Source organism: Sugiyamaella lignohabitans, chromosome B (assembly GCF_001640025.1).
Source record: "Sugiyamaella lignohabitans strain CBS 10342 chromosome B, complete sequence".
NCBI lineage: Eukaryota > Fungi > Ascomycota > Dipodascomycetes > Dipodascales > Trichomonascaceae > Sugiyamaella > Sugiyamaella lignohabitans.
The window spans coordinates 380172-391690 of NC_031674.1; the positions used below are offsets into that span (position 1 = coordinate 380172).

At 50.9% G+C, this 11519-nt stretch overlaps 1 protein-coding gene across 1 annotated transcript; it reads left to right on the forward strand.

Annotated features, from left to right (window-relative positions):
• Window positions 1-10008: 10008 nt before the first annotated feature.
• Window positions 10009-11442, forward strand: CUP9 (Cup9p; the record flags this gene model as incomplete). Its single annotated transcript, XM_018879025.1, has 1 exon — window positions 10009-11442. One exon carries the CDS (start codon window positions 10009-10011, stop codon window positions 11440-11442), a length of 1434 nt encoding a protein of 477 aa, XP_018736981.1.
• Between the last annotated feature and the right edge of the window lie 77 nt (window positions 11443-11519).

The following is an 11519-nucleotide window of genomic DNA, read 5'->3' on the forward strand; positions in this document are numbered from 1 at the left end:
CCGCAGAGAAGCGAGGTGTTGGGGGTGCCGAGGAGGAGGAGGCCGTGACAGCGACGACACACCCCTGCAGATAGATGATTGTTGGCGAGAGGAGATTATGCGGGCGGCCGAACGGGGCTAGCGGGCGTGCTGAATGTGTCAGTATGGCTGCATGGGTGCATGTCGCAGCATTGTCTTACAAGCGGGTGGAGGTTCTAATCCGCGCTAGCCCAAATCTGAAGTTTTTTTCCGGATGGATGATCGGATCTCAGAGGACAGGTGGTACGGCCGCCAAAAGCAATTCGCCTCTTGTTGATGAGCCTGACGATCTATTTAGATCGCGGTCCTTTCTACCGGGATAGAGGGGGAGGACTGCCTCCGGCGGCTGGGGCTCCGCCCCAGACCCTGGTTGCTCCTGCTTCGCAGGAGAGACTCGTGGGGGGTCCGTGTACGAAACAACTCGAGCGCAGCGAGAGGAGCAACCAGGGTCTGGGGCGGAGCCCCCAGCCGCCGGAGGCACGGGCACCAGGCCAACCGGGCAGGTGGATCGCGCCAAGTCGGTGGTCCTGGGTCCGTTGGCGTGGTTAAAGCTTGTTTGGGTCCTGGCCAGTGGGTCCTCCCGGCTGTTGGTTTAGCGAGACGAAGTTTACTGGCCCGGTACCGGGCAACAGGGGTTGGTCGTTGGTCCGGTGACTTTATTCGCCGGCTGGGGCTGGTGGTTATCGTTTACCAGCCAGGTGGGCCTCGAAACCACCGCCCTATTCGTGAGTGAGTGAGAGCCAGGGGTAATCTGTAGGGTGGTGCGACCCCCGCCGCCAGCCTTGTCGGGTGACGTAACCTGTCAAAGTGGAATTTTTGGTTTGGGGTTCATTTAGCTACTTTTCCTGTTCAATGGCAACTGTATTTCTTTTTTCCTTCGATATGTCCCATATTTCATTTCATGGATTTGTTCCTTTTTTCCATTTCGTGGACTTTTCTTTTATTTTTTTTTTCGTTAGTTTTAGTTTAGTATTTTTATTTTTTATTTATTTTTTTTTCGATGGTTTTTTTTTCAGCCATTTTAGCTGATTATCATTGTCTACATGAAAACTGACTTACATTAACTATTAACTACATTACATGCTACTAGCGATTGGCGATTTGCGACTGCCACTGCAAATGCACTGGCGACTTGCGACTGCGTCTTGCAATTGCATCAGCTAGCTAACTTGTTCGCTACTAGTGTCCATTGTCTCCTTTAGCGTGTAGAATCTAGCGTCGGCATCCAGTATCCAGCGTCCAGCATCTAGCGTCCAGCTTCAGCATCAAGCGTCTAGCGTCTAATGTTCCCTTCTAGTGTCCCATCTAGCGTCTATCAGCGTCATCAGCGGTCCAGCCTCTGGTGCTGGCGGCCAACTTTAACGTGTAACATCGACTTTAGCACTTAGCTTTTTTACTTAGCTTTTAGTATCAAAATCTAACATGAACTTTAGGACCTGGCTTTTGGATCTAGATTCTAACATCAACTTTAGGACCTGGTCTCTAGCATCAACTTTAGCACTTAATTCTTAGTGCTTAGCTTCAGCACCTTAAATCTAACAGTTAACTTTTAAACAACTGCATCTACTTTCTACACCAGGCATGGTTCAGCAGTCAGCTTTTAGCGTTAGCCTCTGCACATATCAGGTAATTGACTTGGTTTACTCGATTTACTGACTTGACTTATAGTTGACATACTTAACTTAATTGATTTACCTGACTTACTGGCCTACATGACTTAATTGATTTACCTGACTTATTGACCTACCTGACTTAATCGATATACCTACTTACTGACCTACATGACTTGCTTGGTTTGTTGACTATTTGGTTTGCTTTTGCTGGCTTGGCTTCGTTGGCTTCGGCCATGTGTGTTGGTTAATGTATGTAACTTATTACTTTTTATCTCCGGAGATGAATTTTTTTTATGAATTAATTTTTCATTTCAGGATATTTATTTTTTGTGCCTTATTATGTCCGTCATGATGTTCCCCATTCTGTCCATTCTGTTAAGTTAAAAAAGTAGATTATTTTTACTTTTGTTGTGCAGAAAATTATTTTTTTTCCGTTATTTTTGCTCGTCACTACATAGCAGGCAGGTTTCTTTGCTTCTTTTTTTGTTAAATTAGCCGACAGCCCTAATCTGCCCGTCTAATCGTACATCCGCTGCAAGATCCTGGTTCAAGCTTAACGAAATTCTTGTTCCTGTTAGTTCGAGGTAGGGGTTGCATGCTATATTCTACCAAATGTCTGGTAGGAACGACGAGGGAGGGGTTTAATGTTTTAATGTAATTATTAACTGGGACATATTTCTTATTAGTTAGGCGTGAAAAAACCAAGACATCTGGCCAAGCCCACAGAAACAATTAATAATAAGCTAGTGTCAAAGTCAGTCAAACCAATCCAACTCAAGACAGCAAGCAAGCAATAACACAACCAACAAAAAAAAAAAACTCCTGCGAAAACCTAAACAGAACCATGTATAGACGCCGTCGAGACTTGTGACCTTTTTGTTGTTATTTCTGTTTACTATTGTTGAGTTGGGTCGCTAGCATATTAGTTAAATGTTTGTAAATGTTAGTTTAATGTTGTTTTCGTTACTAGGAGGTTAACAGTGGAAACTGATATATTCGGCCGGTCACGGCGTTCTGTAGGGGAGTTTTGAGTATTCTGCAGGTCGATTGTATGTATGATGCTAGGTGGTTCTCGCTATTGCAGCTCGCAGCCAGCATGAGTGGTAGTGGAATAATTTATTTTCTTTTCCGGGCAGCCAGCTGCAAAATTGAGGAGATGCCAAGCACCACCACCAAACGGTCACACTGCCAGATCCAGCTTAGCCTGGTACATCAGGCACGCGCCCACTTTGCGAAATAATGCCCGGGACTCAAGCTAAACAAGGCATTTTTTCCTGATTATCTTGCTTTTATTTGGCCTGGACTAGTTTGCTTTTGGTTTCTGCTTTTAATTTTATTTTTATTTTTATTGTCACTTCTTTTTTTTTTATATCTATTCATCCTAATATTTTGCTTTTTGCGGTCTTTGCAGCAGTCTCAATCCGTACTTTATTATCTGGATCTGTCCGGTTTCTCTTGTCTGTCGCTCTCTGCTGTCTGCTGTCGCTGCCTGAGCTACTGCTGCTGCTGCTGCTGCCGCTGCCACTGGTACTGCTGTCTGAGCTGTTGTCTGAGTCTGTCTGTATTCCGAGTTCGTTGTCTGACTTTGAAGTCCGAGCCAGATTCTGTGACACTGGCAGTGCCACCTGCTGCTATTGTCCGCATTTGTTTTTTGGTACCAATTCCTTTCCTTTCCTTTCCTTTCCTTTCACATCCTTTTTTCTTATTCCATTTTACTTTTCTTTTCTTTTACTTTCCCACATTCACTGATCGGACCCTCGATTCCACCGATTCTATATTTATCATCCCACCACCCGTCCAACCGAGGCCCCCTGTGCCCCTGAGCCGCTCCGGAGAACTGCTCCGGCCGGGTGCGTGCCTCCGGCGGCTGGGGCTCCGCCCCAGACCCTGGTTGCTCCTCTCGCTGCGCTCGAGTCGGTACGTACACGGATCCCACGGCCAACTCCTGCGAAGCAGGAGCAACCAGGGTCTGGGGCGGAGCCCCAGCCGCCGGAGGCAGCCAGGGTGCCCCCCTCCCCCTCCCACTAGCCCCATCCCCGGTCGGCGTTCGGATCACGGCCAACACCAGCACTAACTGATTGTGTGACGATTATCCCGGCAACGCTATCAGACCCATCTGACAGGCAGACGGCAGGCAGCCCGCCGAACACAGACTGGCATTTGATTGGCAATGGATGACGGATGGATGGGTAGCATGGCATAGAAGCATGCCAAATATGTAATGTCCATCAACTGAGATCCGAGTTGCGATGATGCGCGTGCCTGGGGGTGGGCATGCCTCCGGCGGCTGGGGCTCCGCCCCAGACCCTGGTTGCTCCTGCTTCGCAGGAGTTGGCCGTGGGATCCGTGTACGCACCGACTCGAGCGCAGCGAGAGGAGCAACCAGGGTCTGGGGCGGAGTCCCCGCCGCTGGAGGCACCGCAGCGTACCCCCACCAACCCGCTCCATCAAACGGGCAATTTATCTCCATGGCCCGTGCCTGGTTAGCGCCAGTTTCCTGGCATGCGGTTCGCCGGGCCTAAACGGTCGAGCGGCAGGCGGCCCCTTATTACAATGGTGCGGGCATGCTGCAGCTACCCGAATACAGGCATGACTTCTATGCAGCACTGTTTGTCGTGGTTGACTAAGCTTATCGGGAAATTGTCTATTGTGCATCAATGCCCATATACATATGCATCTCACTGTGCATGCAGATATGCGCTTTTAAATGCCTGTCCCGCAGCCCTCTGCAGCCCATTATCCGGCCTTACCTCTCCTTCTTCTCCTGCTCCACTGTGCCGGGTCTAGTGGCTGGCTCGATTCACTCTCTGCCCCCCTCTCTCTCTTAGTGGGCACGGTTCCCCTGATAGACCACGTCAGGGACACGGGTCGGGGGTCTGCCTCCGGCGGCTGGGGCTCCGCCCCAGACCCTGGTTGCTCTTGCTTCGCAAGAGATTGCACGGACTGTGTGGGCGAGGGAGAGGGGACGTGGACTGTCGACTCGAGCGAAGCAAGAGAAACAGCGGGGTTTGGGGCGGAGCCCAGCCGCCGGCGGCCCAGGTGGGAATCCCTCGGCGTTCCTGCGGGGGAGAGGGGTAGCGCGGTGGCCTTTTGACAGCTCGTGTCAGGAGCGCCCGTTGCTTTTTCGTTCCACAGAATAAACCCTAACCTTTGACAAGACGAGCCCGGCCGCTGGAGATAGGTCTTGGGGGGGTCGACCTTGGGGCCTAGGGGGACCGAAACAAATCCTGGGTCGGGTTGTTGGGGTAGAAGGGCTAGCGTGCCCCGGCAAAGGGCAAGAAAACAAGCGCCAATTTACAGTGGCAGCTGTAGCAGGATACGGTGCAGGACACGGGTCGCCAGCCAGCCAGCCAGCCAGCCAGCAGCGGATGATGTCAGGAAAATGTTGTTGACGCTGTCAATGCTGTCAATTCTGCCAGGGGCAGGAGCTGGCGACCGGCGGAGGAGCTGCTGCTGCTGCTCCTGCCGCTCCTACTGCTGTTGGACAAACTGCCTTTGAGGGCGTTAGAGCAGATCCACCGGTCAGTGGGGACGAGCTTATTCGTAACACTGGTGCCAGTCAGCCGGTGTGTGACCGTGGCGGTGCCGCCCGCCTGTCTGTGTGATGACTGCAATCGACTTCCCCGGGCTGGTTTTCTTTCTGCCCCATGTCTGCTGCCTTGCCTCTCTTTCCGCCCGCTCGCCTGTCGCCCTTCGCCCTTATCGCCTGTCCATTCCTTCGGAGCACACTCCCACACGGACCCAGACCTGGGTCTGGCACCGTTTCTTCTCAGACACAGGACACACGGCACAAGGACCGTCCCCTGCAGGGAGCCTGGCCGGCAATCTCCTGCTTCGCAGGAGCAACCAGGGTCTGGGGCGGAGCCCCAACCGCCGGAGGCAGGCCCCCCACCCGAGCTCGACGTTTGATGGGCATGCTTGGCATGGATGACTCGGGCGGCACCCCTGGAAATAAGGTTTTCATGGACAATTAAAAACAAAATTAAGGTTCCTCAGCTGTTTATGGTACGACCGGTGCGGACGCTTTTAAAAGCCAGCGAAAAAAATATGCCAGCCTTTACAAGTTGCCCAACCTAATTAGGTCCCGAGACCCGGGACCCGCAACCACAACCGTTGGCAACGGGTGCGCCAATGCGGGGACATCGCGTAGTCGCTCTTTGCCCCGTGTAACAGGGGGTGGGCCACATGCCTCCGGCAGCTGGGGCTCCGCCCCAGACCCTGGCTGCTCCTCTCGCTGCGCTCGAGTCGGTGCGTACACGAACCCCTCATGAAAAACTCCTGCGGAGCAGGAGCAACCCGGGTCTGGGGCGGAGCCCCAGCCGCCGGAGGCACACCCCGATAGCAACTGATACCAGGGTCGCATTTTGTGTGCATACAACGTTTGACACATGAACTGACCGGTGTCACGGAACGACAGGATGCCAAGCTCGCCTCGGGAATCCTTTTGGGTGGTGGGGTAGCAATGGCCTTCGGCGGTTGGGATGAGGGGCCAAGGTTCACCGGGCGACGTGACACTGGTACCGCCATGCTGAAACGCCATGCTGAAAGTTGAAGGGTTGAATAGAATTTGTACAGCGCCTCCGGCGGCTGAGGCGCTGCCCCAGGCCCTGTTCCTCCTGCTTCGCAGAAGACCTGCTGAGACGGTGTACGGGCCCGACTCGAGCGCAGCGAGAGGAGCAGCTAGGGTCTGGGGCGGAGCCCCAGCCGCCGGAGGCATGTGGTCCCGAGTCGAGCAATGGAGGTCTGGGGCCAGACCCAGTAGGAGGCATGCGGGCTGCAGCTGGCTGTGCTGGGGCTTGTGCTTGCTGCCGGCGGGAGCCAGTGGGTGGTGCCAGCTGTCAGACGGGCGTGCAGCAGCTGCGGCCGAGCAGTCGTCGTCTGCAGACCCAATTCAAAAGTGTTGAGTGAGATTCAGGCCCAGTGACAGGGCTGCTGGCGGTCCCAGTGGAGAGGTGGCAGGCTGGCGTCAGGCAGGGAGGAGGCAGGGAGGAGACAGGGAGGCAGCCAGGTGCAGGCAGAGCTTGTTTGAAGGTTGGTTGGTTGATTGGTTAGTTGGTTGGTTGGTTTGGCTCCGCCTGTGGTGCGAGAGGGTGAGTCAGGCCCACCGCCTCGTTTCATGTCGAGTTTGGCCAGTACGGGCTGTTTGACAGAGGAGAGGAGCTGGTCAGCCAGTCAGTAGTGAGTCAGTCAGGCAGCCGAAAGTGCCAGCCGGCAAATTCGCCTGTCAGCCAGTCGGCCAGTCAGTGGGCCGGCAGGGTTAGACAGGTCAGACGGGAGACACAGGTCGAATACAGCAGGGCGGGGGTTGTGCAGATGAGAGAACGAGGGAGCTAGCGAGTGAGCTAGCGAGTGAGCGACAGAGGGAGGAGTGGTTAGCCTGCTAGCGAACGCGGGTAAGAGGCACAGCCAGCGTTTCGTTGAACTAAACTCGTTTATTTCTTTGCTCGTTTCCCCGCTCTCAAGTTGTAGCCCCTTTTGCTCTGCAACATGTATGCAGGTCTATCGAATTGGCAAGGCTCCTGACTATTGTCTCTAATTTTGAGAAAAGCAACGCGGCGGATGTCAAGCTAGGAAAAAGCAACGGGGGTCGCTCGTTTCTTTTGATGTTTTTGCTATCACAAATCGCAAATCAGAGATCGTCGGGGTCGTCAAGTTTGTGGAAAAAGCAACGTCGGTAAAGAAGCCGCTAAATTAGCCTAGTCTGGCTTCATTGTATGTGAGAAGCCGATGACCACCAGCACCACTAGCACCGCCAGCATCAACGGCAGCCCCAGTGGGCAGGTGCGACTGCATAAGCAGCAGAAGCAGCAGCAGCAACAACGCCAGATCCACCACCTGGTGCTGGGTGTTTCCGCTGATGCCTGCTGCTGCTCCTCTCATTTTCAGCCAAATATCTCCTGCACCACCTCTGAACAAGCCCACTCGCCTCTCATCACGGCCAGATACATGGACCGTCCACCAATGTCTGGTCCACATTGGTTCGTTTGACTTTTAAAAGGGCAAGGGAACAGACAACGGGGAATGGAGGAGCAAGACAGGCCGCAAATGACAAACGAGACCGCACCACGGTCAGGGGTGCCTCCGGCGGCTGGGGCTCCGCCCCAGACCCTGGTTGCTCCTGCTTCGCAGGAGTGGCTGGGACTGTCGAGGGTGGCTTTTTAGCTTTGGTACGCCCGTTTCGCTCGTGTCGTGAGTGGACCGCATTATTTACTAATCAATTGCAAGGGAAAGGGGCCGGGGAGGGGGCTCTTGGTAACGAGGAGGTTCGTTACAGGGGCTGGGAGGAGCTGAAAGTGGGAAAGTGGGGGGTTGCCGCCTGAGACGAAGGGGAAGGGGAAGGAGGACAGGAAGGGCAAGTGCCCTGATCCTGTTCCCTGATCTTGTCCCCCCCCCCCCCCTCTCCTCCCCCCCCCCCCCCTGCTGGCCGTCCAACTCGGTCCCAACTCGGTCCCAGCCCGCTCGCGAAGCGAGCACAACGGGGTCTGGGGCAGCGCCCCAGCCGCCGGAGGCACAACCCCCCTGCTGCTGCATGGTTGCTTTTTGTGTGGAAAAAAAAGAGAGAGAGAAGGATTTGCTTTTGTGGGAGATTTTAACTTTACTTTTTTATTTGCTTTTTGCGAGGTGCTGCTCATGTCCCACGTCCCTGTTAGTGTTTAGTTTGTTAGTTTGTTTCGTTTGTTTTTCCATCTGACATGTTCCACCTCGCTTGAGGTCAGTACGTCACCTGAAAACACCAATCTATATATATATATATAATAAGTGAGACGCCCGATAGTAGTGGGATATTATTATTGATTAACAGAATTCACCAGTCATTTCGCTAACCTGACACAACTACTGACATAGCAATTCACTGGAGCCACAACGTGACTGACATTAGCGTATTATTGTCATTTTAATTCTTGAGCTAATCAGTATTGGGACTATTTGACAGGGCTTGTGACTATTATTACGACTGAATCACGACTGAGTACAACGCCGTAATTTGATAAGACTTGATTGTGGTGGTTTTGGTTTTTTGTTGTTGTTTTTATTATAAATACTAGTTTTGTAAGTGGATTGGATTGGGTTTTTGTGAGGTTAAGGTTGCTTTGGTTTTGTTGGGTTAATTTTGAACTTTTCGCTTGAATTACACTTTGCAAGTCAGTTTGAATTTCAACTTTAGGATCAGTATCAGTTTGTGACAATAGTCTAGATTCTAGATTCTAGTCGTTTGTTCCTTCTGTCATTTCTGAGTCATTGGCTAGATCCAGCTTATTCTCTGTTATTGCAAACCAGGTGTTGGGCAGCCGCCACCACTGGAAGGATTCTATTTCTATTTCTGGCTTGATCGCATTACTAGGTTCTAGGTTCTAGGTTCTAGGTTCTATTTGCCAGTGCTAGGTCTTACTGCCATTGTCAAAGTGCCACCTCGTTTGCACTCGTACAATTACTAATAGTTTAGTCTTGTTCGTTTGATCTGTTCTTCAGTGCACTCTCAGTTCAACAGCTGTCAGTCACACTATACTAATACGGCCTGGCATATTCAACATCAAGCCTACATACGACGAGTACTTTGTTCACAGACATTTTTATCAGTGAATATATCGTGAATATATCATCTGCTAGCTTTTAGGGGTTCTACTTCTATTACTTCTAACAGCTGTATCTCCATACGATACGCCTCCATACGCTGCTGTTACACTTGTCTTGCTTTGATTGATAGTCACTCGGAATACGCGTTTATTGCTAAACGTACATACAGCCCGGCTTTCATCACCGAGTTTGCTTCAATTTCCGGATTGCCGCTAATATTATCCTTTGCGACAAACATACATACTGCTTAGTTTCCCAGGCACATGCAGTTAGTTATACGGCTGATTATTAAAAAAACGACGATCTCTTATTCACTTTAGTAAAGTCGTTCAACTGATTTAGCAGCGACAGCGGCATTAGCGGCTGTGTGAGTAAGTAATGGATCGGCAAACGCCATTGTGACCCGCTTCACTCAGACTCAGGGGGAGCATGAGTGAGACTAAGACTGGTTTTATTTATTTATTTGTTTGTTGTTTTGTCTGTTTGGGTTTTTTCTAACTTTTGTTTCAGGTTTTTTATTTTTCATTTTTTATTTTTTTCTTTTTCTTTTGTCCTTTCATTTCTGGTTATTCAGTTTTGGATTGTTTCTTTTTATCAGATCAATTGGTCCGGTCACAATCTAAGTAATTTCTCGACGATATCTATCACCACATCTACCAGTTAATTTCTTGAAAATTTCTTGAATTTCTCGACGAATTTTATTAGTATTTCAGATTCTTCAACTGATTGCCCCAAGTCTCAGCAAACCGACTAGATATCTCTCCGTCTTTTGCTTAGACTCTAGCCTGTTATCGTAGATTTCATGAACACATCAGACCAGACGAATCGGTCGTCGTTACCTCGGTCGTCAAATTCTGATTCTCCTTTATCTGTGTCCAATATGAGCATGAGCATTGCCGCTTCGTCTGTCCAGCCTCAATGGCAAATGTCTGCCAATGATACTCCTGTGTTGCCTCATGAGCGGTCCAATATTCGACTTCCTTCGATTAATGAGCTCATGGCCTCATTTTCAAACGAACCACAACAGTCAGTTCCTAGAGCAAACTCTTCTAGTTATTATTCTCCTGCTGTTAATGTGAAACCAGAGCCTCATTCACCTCCGTTTTACACCCAATCATCACAGCAGCAACAACAACACCCACCTGCTCATTCGCATATCCCTCTTCAATCACACCTGTCGCAACCAGAACCACGTTCTGAACATGCTTCTCTTCCCCATCCATCGCATCCATACCAACCATCTCAGCAACCGCAACAACAACAACCTCCTCAATTGCAACAACCACATCCCCATCAGCAACAACAGCATGGCCAACAACTTCCGCATGGTCAACAACAGTTGCAACCTCTTCAACAATCGCATACCCAGTACCAACAAGGACCCGTGTCCCCATCTTTAGCATCCTCCTCCTCTTCCAACATGGACTCTGCTCCTGCCTATTCTACCACCTCATCTGGCCAACCAGGTTCTGATGGTCATTCCAACACCTCGATTCAAATGTTGTTAGATGCCTCGTCATCAGCCGACTCGAGCCAGAAGAAGCGATCTCACTCTGTGTCTTCTGCTTCCTCTGTCAGCTCTAACTCAAATAGAATGCCTCCTACCAGTGGTGGTGCTATGAACAACAATAGCACCCCTGGAAACACATCCAACGGGTCTGCCTCGTCATCGTCACCACCATTCTCCATTTCTCCACCGCCATTCTCTGCATCGCCATACTCACCTCCACTCAAGAGAAGAGGCAATCTTCCAAGAGCAGTGACTGACATTCTTCGTAACTGGCTGTCATCACACCTGCACTATCCATACCCCACTGAGCAAGAGAAGATCGAGCTCATGAAACAGACCGGATTGTCTTTGAACCAAGTATCTAATTGGTTCATCAACGCTCGTAGACGAAGAGTTCCTGCTATTTACAAGCATTCAGGACTCATGAACATGACTGAACGACCTCGCCGAACTGTCAGCGAGTTCAACATGCGTCACTCACCCCAACAACAGCCCATGATGAACCATCAGCGATCGGTTTCGCAAATCCACCACCCTCAACAACCACCACAACCACAACCACAACAACAGCCACCACCACCACCCATGTCACAACCCACTCCTCCACCACCTCCACCATCCATGACAAATCCCCTGCAACAACAGGCGCCAACTCCAGCGGCCCCTCCCCCCAACCACATGCACTACTCGTCCCAACCGCATATTCCACCACAATGGAAGCCGTAACTTATTTAATGATGATGACACAATTATGATGATGAACCTAATTTAAACCCTGCTAGCTGGTCTACTGCGTCGAAAAC